The sequence below is a fragment of the Aspergillus nidulans genome, chromosome II (assembly GCF_000011425.1).
Source record: "Aspergillus nidulans FGSC A4 chromosome II".
In the NCBI taxonomy this organism is placed as follows: domain Eukaryota; kingdom Fungi; phylum Ascomycota; class Eurotiomycetes; order Eurotiales; family Aspergillaceae; genus Aspergillus; species Aspergillus nidulans.
Window position 1 is genome coordinate 3,446,180 of NC_066258.1, and position 25,986 is coordinate 3,472,165.

Below are 25,986 nucleotides of genomic sequence, written 5' to 3' on the forward strand. Positions count from 1 at the left end.
AGTCCATACGTTTAGTACAATGAAAGTTTATTCTCTGTCGGGTATGATTACCGTAGTTCTGCAATATTATATTCGTATGCCTGCCAGCCCTCGAGATTGCAATTCCGAACGCAACCCAGAGTGCTTGCAAGGAGGATCTTTCTTTACACCGTACTTGCTTATAGCACACCAAAAAACCGAAGAAAAGCTGATCTACAGCAGCTAGGCTTCGAAATGATAAGCCGATGTTTACCGTCACGCATGGACTACAACACGCTCTAATAAGTCAAGGAGCAGAAGCTAAAAACCCAGCATAAACCGACAGAGTACTCCGTTTTCGACTCGTGATGTATTCAGATGCAGAAACTTAAAAAGTCGAACCCTCAGGAGGCTGAGGAAGCTTTTTATGTTGCGGTAAAGCCATGTACCTGGATGTTTAAGATACCGCCGCCAAGGTCTAGGACTACCGGGAGCTTACCTTCGAAGTTCAATCAAAACTGTCTCCATAGTATAATCGCGCTTCCACTGGGCAAGACAGGGCAGCTTGGAGGGGTCAACCTAGGAGCCGTTAGCTTCGTCGAGTGCTATTGCTTCGGCTTTGGGGATTTCGGACCTTGCCAGAGTGTGCATCGACACAAGGGAGGTTGACGCGCGAGATGAATTGTAGAGTCGGAGGTTGATCGGGATACTCGGGACCGCAATGAATGTTAAGACTGTATATCCTGTTTTCGTGGACGCTCTATAGTCGTGTGGTGCCAGTTTAGTACACTAGACCTCCAAGCATGGGACATAAATTGGTATGCGGCATACGTGAGGGGGGCCAAGGACGGTTCCGTTCCAGTTGCTCATCATCATGTCCTCGCCATCCGCGAGACCATAAGAGCACGCCTCTGTTTAGAAACGCAGTACTACATCAGCTTGGCTCTTACATCAGATGATCCTGTGCCTCTTGCTTACCTGCTCCCAAGCCCTTCTCGCCCTTTTCAAGCTCCTCTAGAAGCCTGAAGTTCCTGGGAACCTTTGCGTTTGCAGCCATTGTGAAGTGGTGCTCTAGGGGGGGAGTTAACTAAGTAGAATATCAACAAACGAGAAGCCTAAATAATAGGTGAGTGGCGCTGGGCGGAAGAAACTTGGATAATTCCGTCACAAAGTAAAAAGAGGGGCTGTCGTCACGGCCCTTATCCGCCGATAAGATACTTGTGTAATTCAATTTCACCGCCTAATTCTACAGGTGAGCAGCTGGTGAACAGACACGTGCTGATAAAAGCCTATCACGTGGAGATAATTATCTTGGCGTCAGTGATGCCACGGCCGACTCGCCTTTGTTTATACACCTGGCCATCTTTTGACCTGTTGAGAGGTCTGGAGAGTGCTGGTCATGCATATTGCATCTGAATGGAGCTGAAGCTGCATTTTCAATACCTAGTTTAACTCGTGTCTCGCCTGTGGGCAACAAGCAACTCATGAAGCTCGTGCTTTTGTCTTGATTGTCACCTTGTTGTTGGACTGGCCTTGGCCATGCGTAACTCGCAACATCTAGCTGGAAATGTCCTCTCAACTATTGCAGTCAGAACTGCTGAATCTCATCCAAGAATCAAAAAGAAAGAATGCCGACCTGCGAAACGTCTGCTCTCCCCCCTGAGATAGAATAGGTGTCAGCTCACAGCTAACCAAACTGTAGGCCGCCGAGGAGTCCCTCAATGACTTGAAGGCGCTCCCCTCCACCTCTGAGGCCCAAATATCCGCAGGTGAGCTGATAGTTTGAATATTTCCATTCATCGAGGCGCTAAGAAACACCAAGACTTGGCGCGAAAGCCTCGGTTTGTTAATCCGTTTATACTGGCATGCCATACTCGCCATGCGAAGCTCGCCGGCATAGGGGTTGTTTGCCTGCAACGGCTTGTTGCTTCTAGATCTTTGCCGCCTGAACGGTTGAAGGATGTCCTAGGTGGACTGAAGGAAATCACAAATTTGAGTTAGTCTGAAACTTCGGCTATTCGCGCACTGAGACTAATGCAGTGAAGCCCTGGATATCCAGTTGAAGATTCTGCAGACCCTGCCATCTTTATTACAGCATTATTCTAATGACTTGGGTGGTGAACTCCTTGTAACGACACTCGAGATATGCGCCACTCTACAGTCGAGCAAGACCCTCGCGGTCTCGAGTACGGCGGCTGCTACACTCCAGCAGCTCGTTGTCTCCACCTTCGAGCGGGTATCAATGGAAGACAGTAAGTCTCGTGTTTTTAGACGCATAATATCCGTCCCGTGTGCTTATACTCCTCAGAGATGCCACAAGAATCTCGGCCAACAACCACAGTCAACATTGATAGTGGTTCCGTGAGAATTGGGTATTTTGCCATGGATGCACTGCAAGTGAGTAATCGAACACCCTGACCAGATCTAGCTGGCCTGACCTCTCAAGGTCTTGGATGATCTTTGCCGCCTTGTGGATGGTGAACAGTTGCACTTCCTCCGAATCAAGTCGTTGTCTCCAGCATTTACTTTGGAACTCATCGAAAGCGTTCTCCTTAACAGTGGCCAACTATTTGTTGACCATCCTGAACTCACGCAAGTGCTACGGGCCCGCCTGATTCCCATGACCGTTAGGTATCTCTCGGAAAGGCATAGCTTTCCCCAGACAGTCCGGATCGCGAGAATTCTTCTTATTCTTCTCAAACGGTATCTATCACTAATCACTGCAGAGTGTGAAATGGCCCTGGTCCTCTTGATACATTTACTTGAGCCTGATGGAACGGCCTCATGGAAACGGGTGCTTTGTATGGAGATGTTTCGAGGGTTATACGCCGAACCAGGGCTCGTCAGGATCATCTATTCGTTATATGATAAAGTGGAAGGGCGGAAGAATATCCTTCGAGACCATATGGCTTCTCTTGTTCGATTAGCAGCTGAGAAACCCTCTTTGATTGGCGTGAGCAGCCGCTCAACAGCACCGTCAAGTGCAGAGCACTCAAGATCCATCACCGAAGAGCAAATAACTCTTGAAGTTGGAGGGGTTGCAGGAGTCATTGGAACAACCGTTCCGTCCAATGATACTAATATGCCGGGTATCAGCAATCAATGGAGCATAGTTCGCTCACCCTACCTAGAGCTGCTCGATAAAATCGAACCTCCACTGCCACCTGACACATACATATACAGCTTGGTGCTAAACTGCGTAAGCGCCTTTGCTGAAGGACTCGCCAAGTTTATACTTCCACTTACAGTGCCTGACCTGAAACCGAAACGGAAAAGCCGTATTGCTGGGGAGCGAAATGGGGGCTCTACCGCGTCATCGCCCGATTTGCACAGGGAGAATTCTCTCAAACGGTCGAAATCGACTAAACGATTCCCTGTCCCTATCAACCCCCTCGAGTTGGAATCTCACCCTCAGCTCTCGGCGATCCAGGCCTGTGCCGGGATAGTTGAAGATTGTTGGCCGGCTGTGCTCGCCACGTGTTCAACCTTTCTATATGCATCATTAGACGATGACTTTTACCACAACCTCGTCCGTTCATTCCAGAAGCTAACCCACGTTGCTGGTCTTCTTCGGCTCTCCACGCCTCGAGACGCTTTCCTGACCACTCTTGGGAAGGCCTCTATGCCGGCTGACACGAACGTTGCTAAGCCCATGAGCCCGGTAGCAACACAGGGCACTCAACAAAACAACCCTATGGAACAAAAACATAAAGGCAAGGACGTCTCTTATAGTACCCCCCAAACACTGGAGGGGCCGTTAGCGACGATGGGTGACCAAGCCTTGTCTCTCAGCACAAGGAATCTTCTTTGCCTACGTGCACTTCTCAATTTAGGGATTGCTCTCGGTCCGACTCTTGATCAACCTGCTTGGTCAATTGTCCTTGGTACCCTTCAGGATACTGACTTGCTGGTTAATAAATCTTTGACAAAGACGCAAAGTTCAGCTGGTGGCACTGGGGAAGTCGTAGGTGTGGCTAAAGGAAGCGGACCTCAGGGAAACCTGGGAACTGAAATTATGGCCGTGCACTCCGCTTCTTCTAAACTGTTTGAGAGCACTACCGATTTCCCAGTAAACACTTTCCGCGACTTCCTGGTTGCGCTCTTGGACCTCTCTGCGACCACTGAGGAGGCAGCAGCAGCAGCAGCAGCAGCAGCATCTGAGACTTCTGAAATGACTGGAGGGCGAACGCACTTGCACCCAAGCTCCGGTCGTATGCGCCGGTCATCTCGTCGTGCTTCACATGCGTCGGGCAAGTCTAGGATTCAGGAAGAGGAGCTGAAATTTGTTTTGGAAAAGGCACATAGCTTAGCCAAAGCGAACCTTGAAAGACTATCTTCGATGGGAGATAACGACCAGAGTGCCTGGCAGCTTCTGACAGACCGGCTGATGGCGACTGCTGCTAACGGAGAGATCAATCAAGATCTCCGCCTACGGGCGAATGAAGTCCTCAATGGCCTAGTTTTTGAGACCATGAAGCAGAAAGATAATGAAAGCGACGCAGACAGAGATGTGCGGCAGTTGAGAAACTTGGAGACGCTTCAGTCTCAGGTCAATCTGCTTTACGAAAGCACTGGATGCAAGTTAGGATCACCATCAACTTCGATAGCGGATGTTCACGAACAAAGTTTGGAAACTTTGAAGAACATCTTGGAGCAATATGCTGAGACCTTCGTTCAGTGCTGGACGGCTGTTTTTGGTCTCATCTCCAGCGTATTCGGCGAGCATGCAGCGAAAGAGTGCCAAAACAGCTCAAAAGACGTCGAAGGGGGCAAACGGGTGCTAATAGCCGACTCTCCTCGACTGATACAAGTGGCATACAAAAGTCTGCAACTCATAGCTTCCGACTTTCTCTCGCAGCTACCACCTCCCTGTCGCCTTCATCTTGTGGAGTCCCTATCCAAATTCGCTCTGCAACAACAAGTTTTCAATATCTCGCTTACCACAACGTCATCCTTCTGGAATGTCTCTGACTTTCTTCACGATCAGACTGGGCACTTCTCGCTTGAAATCTATGTAGAACTAGCTGTTAGCGAGGAAGAGCTGGTTGCGTTAGCTAAAACGGGTGGCCCTCCTGCTTCAAGCAATGCACTCTGGTTACTACTCCTCTTGCGAATTGTGGACATCACGACGGATAGCAGGTCAGAAGTCAGGAATTGTGCGATTCATACCCTACTAAGGATCTTCGATGCCTACGGTCAACAGCTTTCTCCCAAGGCCTGGTGTTTATGCTTGAATCGTGTCTTATTCCGAATGCTCGAGCAAATTGAGGCCACCTCTACTAGCATATTGATCAAGGGTGGACGGGATTCTGAGGCGAAAGCATGGATTGAGACTATGGTTCTTGTGATAAAAGGGATTTGCGACCTTATCACTAACTACTTTGAGACCATCGCGAAGGATGATAGGTTTGACCAGTCCTGGGAGCTATTGCTTGGTCACTTCCAAAAGCTGGCGAGCCGGCGCCTGTTGGCATTCAGCCAGGCTGTCTTTTCGAGCCTGTCGAGCATTCTTTTGCGGGCTCAGTCGCCCACCGGCCTAAGCACAAAGTCCTTGCAGTCAGCGTGGGCAGTTTGGTCCAATGGACATCCTACGGACAAGAAAGAAATGCTCGACTTGGATCAGCCTAATCAAGAAGCTGCTATTTCTTACTTGCATAGTTTCCAGCAAATATATCGGCTGTACAAGGACAACCTGACGAAACAAGACATTGGAACCATCTTGCAACACATGAACCTGATTGTACGGAACTCTATAATTCCGAAATATTCGCCTGACATCGATCGGCCATCAGTTTTGCAGGTACTTGTCATTGACTGTGTGCGGGTGATGTGCCTAGAAAAGGACGACTCTCAAGGACAGATCATTCAATGTCTATCAGAATTCACGGATTATGCTCTAACCAGGTGGTCTCCGGAAGATGATTCGAGAAAACCGACCTATGTTGCTTTCTCCAAGAGTGCCATGGATCTTCTCAGTTGGTATGTTGCTGAGTATGGCATTAAACAAGACATATTTGCGGACGGCTCTTTGTCCACTGCGTTGGAGCATCTCGCAGCTCCGATCATTCAGAGGTATGAATGGCCTGGCAAGGATAAAGAGCCCAGCATTTGGCGAAAGTCAACTACAGCGCTGTTGAACATCCTGCGCGTAGCGATCCCTTATGTCGAGAAGCAGTATGGTACCGCAAGTGAAGCCGAAGTATCTCGATTCTGGAAATGGGTAGCTGAAATTGTAAATGGCATTGTATCCGCGAGAGGGTACCGCACCGTACTCATTCCCGGACCTGCTTTGCTGTCCGACGAGGCTTTCGACATTGATGCATTTTTGGAACTGAAATCCCTCATCATCCCATCGATCGGTGCACCAGTGATCCATGACGACATCCGGCGCAGTTTTGCATGCGCCCTACTCCACTCCTCCTTCATCTACCTCCCGCAAAGACACGACCTGCCCGCCAAATACCGTGAGGATGGCTCACTTGAAGGCATATATCACATACGCCCAGGGCGGACCTTTGAGCCGCCGCCAACTACGCGAAGTAAAATGGCATACGCCGCACTCGATACCCTATTCGAACTTTCCTCTTCGCCGAGCCTAAGCCTGAATATTGATGAAGAGGCTGTCAAAAGAACCTCCATCGCGCGTTCCATATCACCATACCTTATCCTTCGCTGTGCCGTCTCCTTGAAGGGCTATATCGCGGATCAGCCGCTGCGCGGACTCATGCCTCAGCCCACCCCAGCGCGCAGAGCACTGTTGCATCTTCTCCGTGGTATGGTTGAGCTGCAAAGCGAACCATCTACTATCCCGCCACCGCCTATGGCGAATGGCTTGACGTGCAATTCGAGCTGCAAGAAACACCTAGAGTGGATTTATCCGCTTGTTGTGCAGGCGGTGCAAGTGGCAGGTAAGGAACGGGGAGCCGGTGAGGTTTTACATGCTCTTAGCGAAGTGCTAAGGGTTGTTGGGACTGCCTGATTTATACCAGTACAGTCTGAGAAGTGAATAGACATACATTATGTATAATTGTTTATTTTTGTTAGCGCTCAGTCAGGTCATATCGTATGAGTACCTACGGAGGCTGTGCTGGTGATGTCTTGTAGATATTATATAGTACTCAAACCACCTGCAATGTGCATCGAAATATCCCTGTATAAGAAACAAATGTTCAATCTGTGCGGATGCAGTAGGCATGGATGTATTCTTCCTGTACATACGCCTGTATTAGGGACATGGTACGAAACGAACCCAGCAAACTGCCATATCAGTCTAGGTCAGGGCCGATATGTGCCATATCTGAGATTATTGAAATGAGAGAGTACGGTTGGAGACACCGTTATTAGAAATATACCACGATATTTGACATGAAGATATCTTGATTTCTAGACGCCCGCAGACCCAGGGGAGTACAAAGAAATAGAAGCGTATTTCATACACTGACAGGCTAGAATAGAGAGTGGTAATCATGACAAGGGCACAGCATACATATCAGAAATATACATAGTAGTCAGGCGAAGGGCCGGAGGGGGGTATACGTCGACATTGGCTGATATCAACTGTATCAGTTGGAATCAGTGATAGGCATCTATAGATTAGAACGAGCAATCTGAGTTCAAGCCGCAGGAGGAGGAACAGCCTGGCTATTCACGTGCTCTCGTCCCGGGCCCGCGGTCGCAGAGCCAGGCGGGAGCTGGTGCTGTTGTTGCTCTGCTGCTTGCTGCATCTGGATTTGCTGCTGTTTGGCAACTTCGGGCGTTGGGGGGATCTCGGGTGCGAGGCGGTGGAGGATGATTTCGGATTGTTTGAAGTAGCGACGGGCGTCTAGAGAATGGACAAATGAGTCAGTTTGCACAGATATACAAGCAAAAATACAGCGGCGTGACGTGACTGTAATGGTGCGAAATGGTAAGATCGAAAAGAAGAAAAATGGGGACTGTGCAGGTGGATTCGACCACGTGAATTTGTTATGTTTAGCGTGGGGGTTTCCAGCCGGGGAGAGTCCGATGACTTGGTGCCTGCCAAACCCGGGCCGAATGCCGCGTGAGCGTTGAGTGGTCCGAAACCGTTTCAATTGCCGACGGCTATTGAAGGCCTGGAAATTGAAGATTGGCGGTGTGATGGACAATAGACCAGGCGCCAATGCATATAGCTGGAGTAAAGCTTCAAGCACGAGGGCAAGGGTTTAAAGAGGAAACACATCTTGAGTGCGTGTAATCAGTTAACAACGTACCTTCATCGATGAGCACTAAACTCAAATAATACCGGGTTGAAAACTTCATGTTGACATCTCGGAAGGTTGGAGTCAGGTCAAATCCACCAAGGAACAAACGGATAGGGATGGTTTCGCCTGTCGACGGTAAGCAAGGGTCATCTCCATATTCCGTCACAGGACTAGCTTCTATTTGAGGAAGGTCGAGAAACGAGGTTCCGGGTAATGAGCGCTTAAGCGATGCGATGAGCTTACCTCTTGAAGGTGAACCATCCATAATCTGTGTTCGGGTTCGATCAGCAATAATTCAACGAATCAGTATCCTGACCACTAACCTCGAACCTCACCAGCGTCTCACTCTCGTTATATTCATTCGGCCGCGTCCCAGTCGTTTCTCGTCGAATAATCGACAACTCCATATGCTTGATTTTCAGGCGCACAAGTAGGAAATAGATACGTCCCACAATCACATCCTTGAGGTGGTACTTGGATTTTGAGTACTCAAACTCAATGTGCAGACAATCCTCGATACCGACATCCATCTTGATCGGGCTGTTGGTCTCCGGTGGCATGCGATAAGAGTAAACCCACAAGTCCTTTTCGCGTATCACGTCCGCCATGCGCCTGGATACCGTTACCCGGACAAAGTATCGTAGCTTCACATTTATGCCATTGTATGATTCGTACTGCTTCTCGACGTTCTTGAAGTTGAAGGGGAAGGTTTGCGGGTGCTGCAGCTCGCCGGGAGCCGCGAGTTCCTGTACCAAAGATAGAAATTCGTGGTGATTGCCTCTGTCGTAGAATATTTCTGTACTCGGGCAGTGCCGCATCAGCATTTGGACACAGGTTCTCCATTGCGACAGCTAGTTCGGCATGCAAAAGAAGGCATTCAGCTAGCTTCCCGTACCTATTGTTCCGATAAACTGCACTTTGATGCCCGTGTGTTCCAGCCGCTTCCCATCCTTCGGTCTCACAGTCACAGCACCCTTGACTGATTCACCATCCATATACAAGGGCACTTTCTCCCGGTGGCCTTTGTCCAGTTTGACATCAACCATCTGGCGCTCGTCGCCATCTTCGAGAACAATGTCGATGTCGAGCGGGGTCGAGAAGAAGAGGGAAGTCATTGTGGGTGGAACAGGATATGAATGAAGCTCAATTCTTCAATGTCGCTAGGCAGATCGAATAACACAATGACAGGGCAAAGGGTGACTAGTTGAGCTCCGTTGAGCTTCCAGCTGGGTTGATGGCACCTCGCATTACTGCCTGGCGGTGGCATAACTAGGTACTCTGATTACATAAGGCGTCGCTCAACGACAACAGGAACATTGCTGCCGCGCTACACCTTCGCACTTCCCACTTCGATAAGCTTGCTCTCAGGATATACCGCTCCATGCATAATCCAAAGCTAAAGCTTGGGATCGCTAGTGTTTATCGTTACATAATCGATGATGAGTTGAGTCTGCTGCTGCTGAGAAGGCAACTGCTTAACAGTACATCTCTCCTTCTGTCATCGTCGCATCCTCTCGCACGGTAGCTGAGGAGATCTAGGTTGCAAACAACCTCATATATCTACTGGAGCGATTAAACTTGGTAGATGATTAGAAAGACTCGATGCCGACTTACGGGGTATAACGGCGGCGGTTTTGGATGGAATGTTGTGAAACAAGTGTGGCTGTGAAGCTGTAGCTGTATAAAATATACCTCATGGAAACCGATTTCCGTGCACCATCGGCAAAGGACTATTGAAATCTGTGCTTTGTCGATTGGTAAAAGTATGCAGGAGAACAACAAGTTCGGAAGGCATTTCTACGTTATTGGCGCAGAGCAACATAATCACCTGGCAATTCTCGCTTCCTGCAGGACGGTTTGCATGGTTGGCTTCCCAGGAGCCGCTTAGCGGACTTCCCCGGATTCAGCCACACCCAGCTGCCGCACCGTCCACCAATCAGAACCCTCTCCTGTTTTGTCCTCGATGGACTCTCAGGAGGAGGTTCCCCAACATCAGACAACCCGAAAGGGCAGGATCAGGTCAGAGGAATAAGATTGACAGCTCACATTACACCATCAAGGCTGAAGGCGCATCGACCAGGATCCGGAAGTACGAATGTTTTGGCCGATTGCTACTCGTCCACGCAGTGGCACAGCGAACGAGGTGCTTGCGAGTTGAACAGCGGAATCAACCTGGAGGACTAATGATCCGGAGCTGTCGCGCTGCCTGGTCAATAACCGCTGACAGCCGGAGCTTTCGAGAGGACCAGCATCTAAGTGACACGGCAGGCAGAGGGCCGAATCTGATAACAACCAGTAGAGGGGCAGGAGTGGCACAGACAGGTCTCTGCGGTTTTACCTCGAGTCTGGCCTATCAAGCTATCTAAAACGCCATGGGCCTTTAACCAGGCTGTAGGGTAATGAAACAGCGAAAGTACGGCGCTTTTTGCATTTCCGATAACATCCCACGCAATTATACTTTCCTAATCAGGCCTAGCGTGGGGGTGTATAACCGCAACCTCAAAATGAAATCGACTCATTGCTCAGCACATGATTGGGTGCTGGGTAAGGATTCTTCATGTCTCGACTAATCAGAGATTGCGCCTTAGATATGGATATCGGAAGAATTTTGTATGTGCCGTGACGATGAGGTATCTTTTGCCTGCGCGGCCTGATTCAGCCTTCGCACCGGTTTCCCGGCTAATGAGTGTGACATCATAACTGACAGGGGTTTCTGTATTCATGACGGGTTGGTCATCATAAAGCAAAAAAAATGATACGCTGACTCTTTCGAGGAAAGACAGGGTATTATATTTGTAGCCCAGTATATTTTACATGTCTCCCCGCCAAGTCAACTGCAGTCAGCTGGCGTGGTGTAGCATAACTGGTGGGCAGAGTGCAGTGGACAGTAGTATAAGATCAGCCGCTAACAAACAGAACCAGACCGCTGGACTCTTTCCGTGTTCCTCTATGATCGATTGTTCCATCTCCCTGTTTCCCCCACTCTCCCCCACCGGTATCCTGTATTATACTCCGTATATTATTCCGTCCTCCATATATATTAATCCCCGGATAAGGAATCGGGATGTGGTCCTGGGATATCTACACATTCCACCGTGACCCACTGCGCAGACCCGGTGCCGGCTCCTGAGACAGCCCTGATTTCACACTTGGCTCAAGTCCTTATAAATCCCCTTGTCTTGACTCTTTTTTCTTCCGCCCTGTTTCGCGCAAACTTGAACCGCTCTTCTCCTCAGGCAGACTCCAGGAGGCCGTCCTTGCCTTATACTAGACCCGCAATCGCATTCAAACGTACCTAGGCAGTCTACTCCAGTAAACGGACCATCCATATTTCACACTGCGTCCGTCCTCCAACCTAGTTTTCACTCGCACCTCTACCATCAGTTCCTCTGAGATTAGGAAGATCGAAACACAACCTTCAGAATGCTCTCTGCTAGCGAACGCAATCCCGCGGTCATGGACCCCTCGCGCACCAAAGTTTCCGCGCTGGACCTGAACCACAGCCACAGCCATACAACCACAAACCAAATTTCCTCTTCGTCAGAACAACAGGCTTCGTTCATGCCTTCGCAGTGCCCCCAACATATCTGGGTCGTCACTGGCCCCGCCGGAAGCGGCAAAAGCACCGTCGGCCGCTACCTCCAGCAGGAATTGGGCGTGCCCTTCTTAGAAGGTGATGATGTAAGTTCAAGCCTTCCCGACTATACCTGCACTTTTCGGCAAGAGCTAAACGAAGAATGAATATCAATAGTTTCACCCCGCCGCCAACAAAGCCAAGATGTCCGCCGGGACGCCTCTCACCGATGCAGACCGCTGGGACTGGCTCATCTCCCTGCGCAGCGCGGCCACAACCCTGCTCAGCACCCCAGCACCCACATCCACGAATCCCACGTCGACATCAACGCGAGCGCAAGCTCCAACCGGTGTCGTCGTTGCCTGCTCCGCTCTGAAAAAGAAGTACCGCGACGTGATGCGCGTCGCTGCCTACGGGTCCCCCAATGTGCGCATCCACTTCGTCTACCTGAAGCTCGAGCCTGCGACGCTATATGCGCGCGTCTCGGCGCGCCAGGCGCATTATATGAAGCAGGGCATGGTGGAGAGTCAGCTTAGAGATTTGGAAGAGCCGGGGCAGGGAGAATGGGATGTTATTACTGTGCCTGTGCAGGTGGGCATGGGAATGGGAGAGGTGCAGAGGGAGGTTATGAATGCTGTAGAGAAGGTTATACGTGGGTACGAGGGAGGTTTATAGAAGCCATGGATTTTGCTTTGGCTATGAAATGCGATTAGGGTTGCAGGATGGATATGCATGGATGGTGTCTCTGGCGTTTTAGTTAGGGTTCTGTTTTTGCCTTCGGTTTCGTTTTTAGCGGTTTATACAGTAATCAATTTGAAAGAGGATAAGATGGCGGACTTAACATGTTTAAGATCATGTTGCGGAATCCTTGATTGGCGGCACTTCTACTACTTTAGCCCTAAGAGCTCGTGCTGGTCGGAACTGCTCGTAAAAGCGGATGGCGATACCAGCAGATGCTAATACAATCACATAACCTGCCTTGCTGCTTTTCATGGTAACTCTTTGTAGCTGTTTCTTGCTAGCTTTGTGATTTGTTCCGGGAGCTTCAACATAAGAGTTAAACACCTGGGTCCTGAGAATGAGTCTCAGGAAGGTCGATAAAGCCATGCTGTACACCAGAGTCTTGGGGACAATCGAAACAAGTCCCTACCAGGAGAACGGTAAAGTCAACCGCCCAGGAGTCAACCAAACATGCAAGTGCTAATCCTGAGTATGTTCCCCAAAGAATCCGCCTTCCGATTGTACCAGTGGTATTTGGATCACTGTTGTGAGTAACCTTCCTGTGATTCTTCATTTTGCCCGTGAAGGATTCCAGCATTTCAGTTCCCTTCAACACTACAGAAAACGTCTGTACGGATCTCGAAGACCTGCGGGATTGTATAGGATTGGCGGCACAAATGCAGGGTTCAGATGCAAGGCTGAAGGCAATGCAAGGCTGTTATATATAAGCTGGGCTAATAAGTTGAGTCGGGTTATCGTAACATCCTAGATCAGATAAATCACAAGATATAAACACTGTGCTAGTTCTTTTCTAGTAGAGTAAAGCTTCAATGTTAGACACTTTGAATTCGCTATAGTGTGTGCCTTGCCTTTGGAGGCTGATGCCATTGAGGTGCTCGCCTGCCCCTAAGGGTCGAACTCGCTTAGTTATCATTTAGTAAGCTAGATATTCATCGGCGGCCACGTCGGCCATCCAATAATGACAAGGGTCCATCCCATTCCACAGATCTTGACAACTGAACTTAGCTCTCTAAGGAGGGTTAGCCCTTTTTGGCAAGTAGGAAGTTTGATAGACCCGCTCGCTCATCCGCCAGCTTTGCTACAAGTGGAAGGACACTTGGAAGCAACCGGATTCGCTGCTTTCCTCCTGCGAGGAAGGACATCAACAGCCGAATACTATGTTATTGTACAACCATTCTGCACGTGATACAACACTCATGAGGTTTGAATTGTGCTGGACGTCTTTTTGACGAATGCTGTACAAGGGAAGGGCCGCCGACTGAAGGGCTGCTGCGGCGATTGGGCAAGAAAACAGGCCGAAGCCCAGTTAGATCACTTACAAATGGCGTACAAAGCTTGACCTTACCCGGGGCTCTTTCTTGGATTCCCCCTTTACATGAATCGCAGGCTCACGCAACATCAATCAGCCATCCCGACGGTACCGGGTACCGCTCCAAGATAAGAGTATCACTTCAAGATAATCCCCGCGATGGTGTCCAAACATCTTCAGGTAGCCACGCCGCCCTCCAAAGACGCCATCCTCGAATCCCTCGTCGAAAATGTCCGCGCCTGCAATGCGCGCCTATCGCCCGGACGCGACAAGATCGTCTTTGGCGCGTGCGAACTCGAGGTGGAATTGCCGCTGCTTCTCAATCGGCCTGGCGCGCCTCTCCCATGTAGGGAGCCGCGCGATGATTTCGAGACCGTCAACGCCCACTTTTCAGCCCAAATACACGCTTTCTTGAATGCATTGCATGACCTCGAGGACATGGCAGACAAGCCGTCCTCGGACGACCTGGACCTCTGCCGCTCAGATGAGTGCCTTCGGCCCGTCATATGCGTTTCCAACCAGTCCTTCGAACCCTACCTAGACTGCTTGCACCGCGCCTTCCACACTCGCCGCCTCACCGTCCAGAACCCGGACAGCCTGCCCCTCCTCAACCGCGTCACTCAACTGCGCATCCTCCCCGACCGGGATTCCACCTTTAACGCAATCAACATGCGGCCAGTCTCCTTAAGCACGCCCCTCGAACTCGCCACCCGCCTTCCTCAACTCCGCGAGCTGGACTGCCCCTGGCTGTGGGAGCGCCTTCCCGTTGCCTTCACATCCAAGGCACTGCGCATAATTTCCCGCGTCTGGGCAGGTCCTTGGCGCGATGACCGCGCCGAGTTCGCGCGGGCAGTGCGTCACGCCATGCCCTTGTTGCCGTCCTCCCTCACCAAGGTCCGTCTCTGGTTCTGGAGGCCCAGCTCCCATTGCGACGAGATGGACCAAGCGGCGCAGATGCCTGACCTTGTTGGCGCGTCGTCGTCGTCCTTGACCACCGAGTTTGAAGGCATGGACCCTGTGTCTCTTGGCCTGCGAGACCTGGGAAGTCGCCTGGAGGAACTAGACGTCCGCGCGCTCATCACCCCCGATCTTTTCCCTTCCGGTGGCGACGGTTTGTCATGGCCACACTTGCGGCACCTCAAAGTGGAATTCCACCCGTGCGCGCCCGACGGCGGCTGGTACTTTTCCGGCCCGCGAGGGGAAGATCCCCACGCGACAGGGTTCGCCATCACGAGAGAGGAGCACTACCCTCCCGGCCAGGAAGACGACGACGAGACGCACGAGTTGATGTCCGACGAGGAGGAAGAGTACTGGGGAGACGCACCGGACATTTACGACCTCCGCAACCCCGACATGTTCCGTCTGCGCCCCATTGCAGAACGCATCAACCCTTTGCTCTTGGCGTTTGCCTCGTCTCTGCAACAGCAAAAGATGCCCGCCCTTCAAGATGCCGAGCTGTTTACGTGGCTTACGTGGCGGCCCTCCAAGGAGAGGGCGAAGGAGTATGAAGGGAGTGATGACGTGCCTCCAACTTCGTATGAGGAGGAGACGGTTATGTTCCGATGGGGGGTGAGATACGAGGCGCCTGCCGTTGGAAGAAATTGGAAAGAAAAAGTGACGTGGCAGGTCGGTGATGACTGGAGGCCAAAGGACGAAGTCATCAAGGCGTTTGAGGATCTCGTGGGCGGAGACGAGGAGAACATGGAGTGGAAAGCGTTTGAGTTTGTGGAAGAGAGGGAGCAGGATCCGGAGGATTATTTATGAGAAAAGAATCTCTGCCATTCAACCAAAACGACTTCCCTCCCTCGAATCGTCCATTTTACCGACATTTTCTATTGGCACTCGCGGTCAGGGAATCTTGAATTCGATCCGATCCGCCCCATTAACGCCTCAGCAAGAGGAAACTTCGGGTCTTAAACAGATCAGTCTCAGACCGTGGATTCACTATCCTCCGGTGTGAACCAACAGCCAGCGACGGGGACGATCTAAGCGACTCTGATAGCCCATTAGGAAGGGGGAATATCCGTTACCAGGTCACAAATTCCTCGACAAACAGGATCGTCCGCCCTCTTTGTTCAAATAAACACAAACAAGGACCAGCGGGCTTAGAGATCGTCCAATATAGATCCAAGCTATGTATGTAGTGCATCAGGGAGAAGAACATATGGAGGGGAGATGCGAGATACATGGCTATCTAAAATGGAACAATCCCTTGCGAAAATCCCGTCTCTAGAAAGTTATATATGAAGTCGGTCCTTCTTTGATCAAGCCCATTATGGACCCAATCTTTCTTCGTCCGGAAATACCTGTATAAGGGATCTTATCGAGGAAACCTGCGAAGGCATTGCGGGCAAATAAGATCAATCGGGGCATTTTGCACAGTTCTTAGAAGAGTATAAAACTGTCTTTCCAGCTCAGACGTATTGAGAAAGCGAGGATGAACGATATCAGAAAGGCTGTTGAACGGTAAGATCGACCTTCCCGCACTGTCCAAGACCCAATGGGGCTTCGGGATGCTTCGGCCCGAGAAATTCCATTAATGTGGGATGGAGGGTGGTACGTCTGCACTCAATGGATATTGCACTGAACAATTCTGCTCTGGTGATATTCGACGGAATATGTTTCATTGACAGACAAAAACATATTCGTTCAAGCGCAAAGATAAGCAAGGGCTCTGCAGAATTTGGTAATATATTGTTTATTAGCAAACCTTTGGTTCTTCACTACGGAAATTGAGATACTCAATTCGTTCACTATATATGTATCTACGGAGAAAGCCCGTTCCGGGTGACGAGGATATCTATTTCAGGGCAACTCGCGGACTGGGTTGTCGTGGGTCCGCCGAAAGGGTTTTTACAACCAAGGGTAAATTGAAAACACCTATCCAAGGGGCTGCTTTCTTGCCTTAGCAAGTGCAAGCTCACGATGAGGGCTACCAAACCATTCCATGAGCCTCCCTATTTTCCAAGATACTTCCATTTCGTGTGGATTAAATACCTTCATTGACAGCATCAGCCGCACTTCCAAAGGCTCCCTGAGGCTATTGGACACTCGGGGAATATAAGTATCTTTCGCAATTTACCTTCGTGTTATATAAAGCTTAGTGATTTTAAGCTTTTGACCTCGCCCAAGCAATATTCTCAACACTCGTTCATTAAAGTCTATTAGCTCTAATTACTGCGGTCTTGATCAGAAACAGGCTATCGCAGACTCAAGAGCATACGCTCCGGCGACTCAATAAGCTCCTTGACCTTGCTCGCCATCCTTGCCATTGTTGCACCGTCCACAACTCGATGATCTGCACTCCAACTAAAGTTCACAACCTCGCCTTTTGTTACCTGCCCAGCATCATCAAAAACAGGAATCGTTCTTGCCCTCCCGATTCCAAGAATGGCCAGCTCGTTGGGGACAAGCACTGGACTAACGTAGGTGCCTCCAATGTTTCCAATATTCGAGACCGTGATCGTACCGCCGCTGAGGTCGGCAGGGGTGAGTTTGCCTTCCTTCCCGAGCGCGCTAAGACGCGAGATCTCTTGGGCAACATCTAGGATGGAACGACTGCCGACATCCTTAATGTTGGGGACTATCAGGCCCTGCGGTGTATCCATTGCAATCCCAATATTGTGTCTTGGGCGCATGATGAGTTGCGGCTTGTCAGCATTGCTGGTGTCGAGCTTTGCGTTGAGAATGGGGTAGTCGTTTAGAGCAAGGGACACCGCTTTGACTACAAATGAGAGGAATGTGATCTTCCTCGGATCGCTTTTGTCATTGGCAATTTTCTTCCGCAGGGCTGTGATGTTGTTGATATTGAGCTCGTCGGCGTACCCGAAATGCGGAATCGTAAGTGACCGTGTCATTGTCTTGAACATCTGGGTTTGGATGTGTGTCAGGTTAACCGCTGTGTCGGCGTCCTGTGACAGTGATGGAGTTGCGCTCGGTGCGTCCCGCATCGCGACAAACCGGTGGATATCCTCCTTGAGCACTCGCCCGTCCTTGCCTGTTCCCTTCACATCCTCGATGTTCACATTCAATTGTTTAAGCAGCCCGCGGACAGCCGGAGTAGCAAGCGTAGCATATCGTCCTTTCGCACCATTGCTTGGGATTTCTGCGGCTGGGGAAGCTGGTAACGGGGTAGTCGGACGAGGTACAGGTTGCGAATCAATCGTTGTCCGCGCTGGTGGAGAGGTCTCTGCGTTCGACTCCGTGGGAGGATGGTCTTCAGGGTATTGTGCATCGTCTACTTCGATGTCACAAAGAGCCTATAAACATGCACTGATTAGCATAGCCAAAAAAATATTGCGAGGTAGCTTCTTACCCTTCCTGTGGGGACGGTATCATCTGCCTGAAAATGTAGCTTTTTCACAATTCCCTCATACCTCGAAGTGATCTATATATGTATATTAGCACGCACTAATGCATCCAGGGCCAAGGGAAACCAACATCGTCAACCGCTTTATCAGATTGATACTGACAAAGCGGCTTCCACTCTTCAACCCTTGCTCCTTCCTCAACATACCACTGGATGATCTGGACCTCCGTTATCCCTGTGAAGCGAGTCTAATCAGCAACAAGGCTTGAGAAGCACACAATGTCTTGAAAAAGGAATGAGAGAAGACAAAGGAAATACCAACTCACCTTCCCCAACATCTTTCAGGACCTGAGACCGTATTCCACCAAGAGCCAAAGCAGCATGGAAACTCCGGGTTGTAGGACCTATCGTAGGCCATGACGATCGAAGAACACTCAAGGCCGTACGAGATTGAGAGGACGTCCAGGCCTTAGAGAAACCCCGGCTGCAGCGTAAGAGATTCATCATCAAGCAGGAGCTGTATAGGGAGGAAAGTGAAAGAGGAGAGACCACCAGCTGAGAGGAATAACCATCAATTAATGAAACCCTTCTTTATCTCCCCGCATTCTGCTTCGGAGCGCCGACGATAACCAACGTTAACCGATGCATAGCGTCACGTCACGTGTGGGTCTCTCCGCATCGTCGACTGCTGGACCGATTGGATAAATCACGTGCTTCGAGGAACAATCTTTGTTAGGGCTTGGGATTTAGCAGATAAGAATACGGAGGAGATTCTATTTGCATAAGTAGATTTTAGTTAATCATTGTCAACCCCACCCGGGTCTAGGTTCTACCAGGCCAGAGTGGCTCCATACCGAGAGCCCCTGAGCAGGTCTGATGTAGGTATTCACCGTGTGGGTAGTCTCCGTACTCCTGTAAGTAACTAAGTAGTAGGCGGGTAGCTTGTAGGTAATCTCCGCTGTAGGTAATTCCCAGCCCTAACATGGCACCACGCGGGATTTACTAGTTTGTAGGTATTTCCCAATATAAAGAAGGGGTTGCTCAAGTGTAGAGAGAATATTAACAGAAGTCCTATTCTGTGTCCTTACATTCATTGAAGAGTTCCTAGTAGCGTTCGGCCATTCTTCTTAATCATGGACGTGTTCCTCGACGTTCTAGACACATTCTTCTTCGACCGACTTTATGCCCTGATCTTGCCAGCAACCAATCCAGTCGAAGATACAGTCCGAGAGTCTCAAAAGCTCTACAACCAGAATATCGGCCGTTATGTTCCCCTAGCCCCATCCCCGTACGTGGACGCAAGTATATGGAAGAGAGACGATATCGTGCGACAGGCGACGTCGCTGTTCTTGATTGCCTGGTAAGAGCTTTTCATCCCATTGAAAAGATATGCTGACCATTGTGTTGTACTCGCTCCCAGGATTTTCGGGCTGGCCATGTACCTCATTGGAAGCATGATAGTCTACCACACAATGTTCGATAAGCGGCTCATGCGACACCCCCATTTCCTCCCGAACCAAATCCGCCTCGAGATACGACAAGGTGTAACCGCGATCCCCGTGATAGCCATATTGACTGCGCCTTTCTTCCTAGCCGAGGTGCGTGGTTGGTCAAAGCTGTACGACTTTGCGAGCGAGGCTCCATTTCCTGCGTACACGTGGCTGCAGTATCCGCTCTTTGTCTGCTTCACGGACTTTGGAATCTATTGGATTCACCGCTGGCTTCATGTTCCGATGGTATACCGCTGGCTTCACAAACCACATCACAAATGGATCGTGCCGTCGCCATTCGCCAGCTATGCATTCCATCCAGTGGACGGCTGGTCGCAGAGTCTGCCGTATCACATCTTCCCGCTTTTGTTTCCGCTGCAGAAAAGTGCCTATCTAGGACTTTTTGTTTTCGTGACCTTATGGACAGTGTTGATTCGTAAGTCGAGCGTTTCCCGGGGGCAGTACCTGGGAAAGTAATGTTTCTAATGCCGTGCAGATGACGCCGAGTATCTCACTAATTCTGTGGTTGTCAACGGGCCAGCCTGCCACACAATGCACCATTTGTACTTCAACTATAACTATGGGCAGTTCATGACTCTCTGGGATAGGTTGTGCGGGACATACCGCAAACCTAAGGAGGATGGTTTCCTGCAGAAGGAGAATCTTCAGGCCCAAAGTATCAAGAAGCATGAATAAGCTAGCATTATATAGGTAATATAATGTCATATAAGGAATAGCTGTCATCCCTTGTTCAAAGCATTCGGCGTCTTCATGTACCGACTGCACCATTCAATGAATTGGTTCAATTTCCCAAGATCATCCGTTGCAGCGCTGTCAGTGTCCAGGTACGGGAGGTTCGTGCGTTGTCTGTCAATGTCAAGGGTGACAGTCAGTAGTAACCAAAGCTCCTCGGCGTGTTTCGGATATCCCAGGAGAAGCTTTTGCTCGTTGTTCGAGGATGAATCCCATATTTGTTTCCAGTTACTGGCAGCACGCCTTATTTTCTCCAACGATACAGCCTCAAAGAAATCAACTCTAGCCATGAAAGCGAGAGAATTCAGCGCTGGGATTTGGGTTATTAGCATGGTATCGAAGAAGCGATTGCATGAGAGCTTACCATAGATTATGATTAGCAGATGTTCTGCTGACAGTGAGAATCTAGAAGGTACGGGGCCGGGGTTCGGACTTTCAAGTAGTAATCGAACTGCTTCTCTTACAGAAGGCAGCGGAAGCTCCTCTTCATGGTCCATAGCGACCTGGCTGAAGGCGGATGCATTCTCTGCCTCCCATAGCCCTGTCTTCCAGGGAAAGGGACAGTCGAGCTCGAAGATGGAAATCGCGGGGCGGTTTTTGAAACAGAGCGTGAGGAATCCATCAGCAAGAAAGGTCCACGATGCAAGACGTATACAGACTTCCTCTGCGATCAATGATTTCCACAAAGTATCATCACCATCAACAACTGTAGAAGGCTTTGATCGCTTCAGATTGAAAATGCCCAAGCAACGCATGAGAGAAACTAGGCTAGGATGACGAATGACTCGAATGCGGCGTCTAGTTTCCACTCTTTCTTGACCGAATTGAAGCATTTCAATGATCAAACCTGCTTGAATGAGTTGTATCGTACTCCAGTTGCTCGTAGGATCGAGAATCGGTGGACCAGACTGAGTTGACAAGGCGGTGACCTTTCGGAAGATATACTCTTCAGCGACATCGAGAAGTCTGGGTAATAGGGCTGCTTCGTTGAGTGAATTGCTGTACGTTGCGCCTGTCAAAAAAGTTGAGAGTAAGAGCGGATTGGATATATTGCCCGGGTCAAACGTGGGAAAATGCACGACTGGCAGATGCCAGTAAAGGGAGTGGAAGAAGACTGAGACGAATATGCCAACATTAGAGACCGTAAAAAGGGGAACAAGCTGCGTAGTGTCGAGCGGCAACTGCATAGTGCTAGAGCCCTCCAGCTCCATGGACCTGGAGGTTTCAACAACTTCCATCATGAGCTCATTTAATTGTCCCGAGAGTTTAGTAGGCCCGGGACCGGAGGCCAGAAAGTCCGCAGAGATAAAATCATCCGTGCTGAAAGGAGGGGAAAAGAAAGAGCCAGAACCAGAGAGGTCACCAAACCAAGCGGCCATGGAATCGAGCGGTATGAGTGCATCTTGGATATGAGAATAGAGCGTTTCTAGATTTCTTCGGACAGAACATTCTGCCGTCGTCCCAATGGCGAGTCTATCCTTTTCCCGGCCAGGGTCGGTAAAGTGCCGGAGGAATGAAAACAGCGGACTGTCTCGTGACGATCCAGAAGCGTGCATTGGAGGCAAAGATGAGATACCCCTTGAACCAGAATCTGCGGGGGTAAGTGCTTTCTGGGGCTCGAATGTGCATGACAGTCCGAGCAGATGACAACGATGGCATGGAGAGCCTTTATCACAGGCTCTTTTCGTCGAGAAGCATTGCTGACAGGACTGCCTTTTCCTCCCTGGCTTGCCTGCGGGAACAGGCTGTTGATTGTGCTTTATTGCGCATGCTTTGCTATGTCTCCGAGCGACCTCTCTATCAAGAGCCGTGAGTAATTGTTTAGCTCCAATGTCAAGGACAGCTTACGGCTTCAGAAAGGACTTCCCGCAGAATGGGCACGCAGTAGCGGCCTGGCCGGTATCTACTTGGTGGTCAATTGGCGGACAGCAGAAGGGAATCCACTTTGCTTACGGGTCACCTCATGACGTTGAAGATGAGCTTTTCTCTGATAAGACTTGTCACACTGGGAGCATCGGAACATGGTCTAGGTAGACATCCTTGGACTTGCAAGATAGCACCTCGTTGCATAAGGATCATGTTGTTCTGGTACCTCCAGGAGTGTCATGTGATACGATTAGTCATCTTTTCACAGAAAGGTGTAGATAAATACCATTTGCGACCAAAAAACATCGTCAAAAAAATACTCTAAAATTACTCTGCGAGACGTAATTATTCGACTATACTCGGAGTTGAAGCCGTACAACCTTGGAAGTAGGACCACCGCCCGAATGCACATACCAATGGCACGGCTTCAGCTCGAGTTACCCCTCCCCCACCATCAGCAAAAGGAACCAACTCTTGGGACGATTATCATTCACCAATCTCAATCTGATCCGCATCGGATCCAATTGGACTTCAGCTAGCCTGGGATTCTACCCTGGGCTGAGGCTGCATGCGAGTTCCTAATTGGCGCCCCGCCCATCAAAGGTGTTAGTGCGACAAGAACCAGGAACCACAGCTGGAGAACTTTGAAGCCTAAAAGCTGAGCAGCGTCCAGTTTATTCCGCGTCCCAATTTAGTTTCGACATTGACTACCTGAGCCACTGCATATTTCGATATATTCAGATTGTCTGATAGGCAGCGACACGATGGTGGCTGAACACTTGACCATCCGCAATCTCACCTCTACGCCTATTACGCTGAAGCGCATCGAACGCTTCCGCGCCCCTGAGAAGCCTCGCGATGTTGACATTGGTGCTCTAGCCAAGAACTTCACCAGGCTCGTGACAAATGTCACTCGCGCTGAGGCGCCCGTCGCATCAATCACTGACGACACCAAACCGTTCCAGCACAAGGACGTCGATATCCATGTTGAGCCTTTCAAGACGGTGCGTACCGAGTTGCGCTCTTACATCGACTCAGACAAGGAGCGAATTCGCTGGTTCTTCGAGTCCAGGGGCGAACGGCACCAGATTCAAACCCCAGTGCCGACAACCGAAACCGCCAGCATGAAACCGCTGAGCAAGGACGCAAACCTCCGGTTCACGGGTATCTTCACGCCGGCAGAGTCCCACCTTGCCGTCTTTTCATCTGCAAATTTGAATGCGTGGATGCGAGAGCTCAAGGACGACACCTTGCTCTCGTCGTTATCCATCCCGGGAACGCACAACTCCCCCACATGCCATATCGCACCACCCTCCGTCCGCTGCCAGGCCGTCAGCCCGCGCGAGCAGCTCAAGAACGGCGTGCGCTTTTTCGACATCCGCGTGCAGCCCAAATTCCCCAACGACAAGGCCAAGGACGAGCTTGCCTTAGTGCATAGCACATTTCCCATATCCCTTACGGGCGACAAGTACTTTCGCGACTTGGAGCGTGAAGTCATTGACTTCCTGGAACACAACCCCTCCGAAACGCTCATCATCTCACTGAAACGCGAAGGGCCTGGAACCCACACGGACGAACAGCTCAGCCGCATCATCCGCGACCATTACGCACGCCCAGGGAGCAGGTGGTACACCGACCCCAAGATTCCAACTCTTGGCGAAGCCCGCGGCAAAATTGTCCTCGTTCGCCGATTCAACATCCTCGAGGAACTCAAGGAAATTCACGGCGGGCGAGGCTGGGGAATTAACGCGACAGGCTGGGCGGACAACTGTGCCAATGCGACGTGTCCCAGCGGCCAAATCATTATCCAAGATTTTTACGAAGTCATGGAAACGCAGAACATCAACAAGAAGATCCAGTATGTGACCGAACACTGCAAGCGCGCCAGCGAGACATGTTATCCCTTTGGGATCCTCCCAGGACCTAAGGCAACAAGGGCCCATCCATTCTACATTAACTTTTTAAGCGCGAGCAACTTCTTCAAGCTCGGGACGTGGCCGGAAAAGATCGCCGAAAAGGTGAACCCGGCGACGGTTGATTACCTTTGCAGGAAGCATGGGGAGAAAGAGGGCGCGGATTGGTCGACTGGTATTCTAGTTACGGACTGGGTTGGTCTGGATGGTGATTGGGACCTTGCTAGGGCTATCGTGGGCTTTAATGCCAAGCTCATGGTGAGGCAGGTAAAGCAGGAGAATGAGAGGAAGGACCATGAGCAGAAATAAGAGAACGGGTGTAACTTGATGTAAGTTGCTGTTTGGGGTCAGCTCAATTAAACAGGTTGAGTTCATGCTTAACGTTCAGAGACAACTGACTTTTATATTTCAAAACGACTACCATGCGTAAGAAGTCTGCCATTGAGGCTAAACAGAGAATTCTTCTAGAAGACAATCATAATCTTTACAAGATCAAAAATACAAGTCCTTATTATACAGATAAACCCAAAGATAGCAGCGTGTCTACTCTGCCTTATTCTCACCGCTGGTGCCCTTCTGCTCATCTTCAAGCACACTTCTCCTGCTCTCAAGAGTGAAGTACAAACTCTTGCCAGCTCCCTCCAGAGTGCTCGTAATACTGGATCCCATACTCTGTAATGCCATAATGAGTTGAGAACGCAGACCGTCCATACCACCTTCAATACTTCCAACCCACTTCGTCTGGTCAACATCGAACAACTGGTTATCCAGGCGTGCAGCAAGTACGCTCAGTTTGTTCAGACCATTCTGGACGTGAGGCTCGTGCCAGTCGGGGTTCGCTCTTCGAGTGGGCGCAGTATACCCGAAGGCTTTGGGAGCCAGAACTGTCATGGCGGCCTTCAAGTGTTCTGGGGACACATAAGGAATAGAAAGGACAGCAATAGGTCCGGCAAGAAGGGTAGAGAGCTCGTGCTTCCCCTTCATGTTGCGCACTGCAGCCTGAGCCGCACGCGAGAGATCGTGTGTCAATGTTAGGTCGTCCTTAGACCCGGCGAGCGAAATTTCCGCGGATGTTTGCGTGGCTGGGTCGACTGCGCTGGGGGACTTGCCTTTCTCCAGTGTGGCCTTGTCTGGTCGAAAGTACTCCACAATTCGCAGTGCAACCTCGAAGATGCTGGTCTGGATGATTTGAATTTTGATATGGGGGGCCAGAGCTGGAGTGGACCGGCCTTCCGCAGCGATCTTCGCGTCAACTTTTTGCATAGCTTTGCTGAGTTCTCGTCGAATAGCGGCCCATTCGACTGATTGAAGGTTGTCATGTTGAAGGAAGACCATAAGAGGCGTAGTGCGAATGATGGAGGTGTATTGGCGGAGAAGTTGGGAGCGTCGGAACTCGGGTCTGCGGTGCGATGGGGGCTGAGAGGGAGGGAATCTGGCGATGGGAGCGGGAGAAATGGTCATCTGCTCAATCGAGGGAGCAGGAGTCGTAGCCGTTGCGGTACTGGCATAACGGACTGGAATGGCGACATCAAATTGGTGGAGGACCCTCTGGCACCGAATGGGTTGAGGAACCCGGGCATTTGTGAGGCGTATCCGAGGAGGCATTGCGACTACAATCCTCGCAGAAATTCAATGGAAAATTTTTCCCCTCGTTGAGAGTAAGGTCCTCGTGCACGCCAGGCAGCGAGTAACCCTCTTTGCAGAAGTCGGGAGTGATAGATTGCTAGCAAGGACAGCGTCTTCAGATCGGACTAGACAAAAATAACGGACGAAATCTGAGAGTCTAAAAGAGGACTAGCGTATTTGCTATGGCGGTGTGATTTTGCCGTGTCCCTTACGGAGTACATTGAG

The 25,986-nt window shown here is 50.3% G+C and overlaps 10 protein-coding genes across 10 annotated transcripts, besides 1 other annotated feature; 5 read left to right on the forward strand and 5 right to left on the reverse strand.

Annotated features, from left to right (window-relative positions):
* Positions 1–25,986: part of a sequence feature (contig 1.61 483..865047(-1)) that runs on past both edges of the window.
* On the reverse strand, positions 347–1,111 carry ANIA_03644 (E2 ubiquitin-conjugating protein MMS2; the record flags this gene model as incomplete). The annotated part of the gene is made up of 5 exons (XM_656156.2): positions 937–1,111; positions 790–869; positions 593–718; positions 458–537; positions 347–407 (listed from the first exon to the last, which is right to left on the reverse strand). The coding sequence occupies exons 1-5, from the start codon at positions 1,013–1,015 to the stop codon at positions 347–349; spliced, it is 426 nt and encodes a 141-aa protein (XP_661248.1). The 5' UTR covers positions 1,016–1,111.
* On the forward strand, positions 1,587–6,972 carry ANIA_03643 (putative endosomal peripheral membrane protein (Mon2); the record flags this gene model as incomplete). Its single annotated transcript, XM_050611480.1, has 5 exons — positions 1,587–1,603; positions 1,740–1,954; positions 2,004–2,242; positions 2,465–4,187; positions 4,305–6,972. The coding sequence occupies 5 exons, from the start codon at positions 1,587–1,589 to the stop codon at positions 6,935–6,937; spliced, it is 4,827 nt and encodes a 1,608-aa protein (XP_050467507.1). The 3' UTR covers positions 6,938–6,972.
* On the reverse strand, positions 7,572–9,295 carry ANIA_03642 (retromer subunit PEP8; the record flags this gene model as incomplete). The annotated part of the gene is made up of 5 exons (XM_656154.1): positions 7,572–7,780; positions 8,190–8,306; positions 8,424–8,448; positions 8,504–8,976; positions 9,076–9,295. 5 exons carry the CDS (start codon positions 9,293–9,295, stop codon positions 7,572–7,574), a joined length of 1,044 nt encoding a protein of 347 aa, XP_661246.1.
* On the forward strand, positions 11,390–12,504 carry ANIA_03641 (gluconokinase gukA). The gene is made up of 2 exons (XM_656153.2): positions 11,390–11,861; positions 11,932–12,504. Exons 1-2 carry the CDS (start codon positions 11,604–11,606, stop codon positions 12,427–12,429), a joined length of 756 nt encoding a protein of 251 aa, XP_661245.1. The 5' UTR covers positions 11,390–11,603; the 3' UTR covers positions 12,430–12,504.
* ANIA_03640 (uncharacterized protein) lies at positions 13,964–15,568 on the forward strand (the record flags this gene model as incomplete). Its single annotated transcript, XM_656152.1, has 1 exon — positions 13,964–15,568. The coding sequence occupies one exon, from the start codon at positions 13,964–13,966 to the stop codon at positions 15,566–15,568; it is 1,605 nt and encodes a 534-aa protein (XP_661244.1).
* ANIA_03639 (putative 2-oxo acid dehydrogenases acyltransferase) lies at positions 16,933–18,625 on the reverse strand. Its single transcript, XM_050611481.1, has 4 exons — positions 18,440–18,625; positions 18,245–18,348; positions 18,120–18,191; positions 16,933–18,063 (listed from the first exon to the last, which is right to left on the reverse strand). The coding sequence occupies exons 1-4, from the start codon at positions 18,618–18,620 to the stop codon at positions 17,005–17,007; spliced, it is 1,416 nt and encodes a 471-aa protein (XP_050467508.1). The 5' UTR covers positions 18,621–18,625; the 3' UTR covers positions 16,933–17,004.
* Positions 19,194–20,334, forward strand: ANIA_03638 (sterol desaturase family protein). The gene is made up of 2 exons (XM_050611482.1): positions 19,194–19,473; positions 19,534–20,334. The coding sequence occupies exons 1-2, from the start codon at positions 19,247–19,249 to the stop codon at positions 20,078–20,080; spliced, it is 774 nt and encodes a 257-aa protein (XP_050467509.1). The 5' UTR covers positions 19,194–19,246; the 3' UTR covers positions 20,081–20,334.
* On the reverse strand, positions 20,344–22,435 carry ANIA_03637 (uncharacterized protein; the record flags this gene model as incomplete). The annotated part of the gene is made up of 4 exons (XM_656149.1): positions 20,344–20,666; positions 20,721–22,101; positions 22,205–22,259; positions 22,317–22,435. 4 exons carry the CDS (start codon positions 22,433–22,435, stop codon positions 20,344–20,346), a joined length of 1,878 nt encoding a protein of 625 aa, XP_661241.1.
* On the forward strand, positions 22,903–24,641 carry ANIA_03636 (phosphatidylinositol-specific phospholipase C). Its single transcript, XM_656148.2, has one exon. The coding sequence runs from the start codon at positions 22,987–22,989 to the stop codon at positions 24,442–24,444; it is 1,458 nt and encodes a 485-aa protein (XP_661240.1). The 5' UTR covers positions 22,903–22,986; the 3' UTR covers positions 24,445–24,641.
* ANIA_03635 (mitochondrial 54S ribosomal protein uL10m) lies at positions 24,679–25,813 on the reverse strand (the record flags this gene model as incomplete). Its single annotated transcript, XM_656147.2, has 1 exon — positions 24,679–25,813. The coding sequence occupies exon 1, from the start codon at positions 25,738–25,740 to the stop codon at positions 24,679–24,681; it is 1,062 nt and encodes a 353-aa protein (XP_661239.1). The 5' UTR covers positions 25,741–25,813.

Coding starts and splice junctions, on each gene's coding strand:
- ANIA_03641 (XM_656153.2), top strand. CDS start 11,604: ATGCTCTCTGCTAGCGAACGCAATCCCGCGGTCATGGACCCCTCGCGC. Junction 11,862..11,931: donor CCTTCTTAGAAGGTGATGAT/GTAAGTTCAAGC, acceptor GAATATCAATAG/TTTCACCCCGCCGCCAACAA.
- ANIA_03639 (XM_050611481.1), bottom strand. CDS start 18,620: ATGATGAATCTCTTACGCTGCAGCCGGGGTTTCTCTAAGGCCTGGACG. Junction 18,349..18,439: donor CCTGAAAGATGTTGGGGAAG/GTGAGTTGGTAT, acceptor CTCGCTTCACAG/GGATAACGGAGGTCCAGATC. Junction 18,064..18,119: donor ATACCGTCCCCACAGGAAGG/GTAAGAAGCTAC, acceptor GCATGTTTATAG/GCTCTTTGTGACATCGAAGT.
- ANIA_03638 (XM_050611482.1), top strand. CDS start 19,247: ATGGACGTGTTCCTCGACGTTCTAGACACATTCTTCTTCGACCGACTT. Junction 19,474..19,533: donor TCGCTGTTCTTGATTGCCTG/GTAAGAGCTTTT, acceptor ACTCGCTCCCAG/GATTTTCGGGCTGGCCATGT.
- ANIA_03636 (XM_656148.2), top strand. CDS start 22,987: ATGGTGGCTGAACACTTGACCATCCGCAATCTCACCTCTACGCCTATT.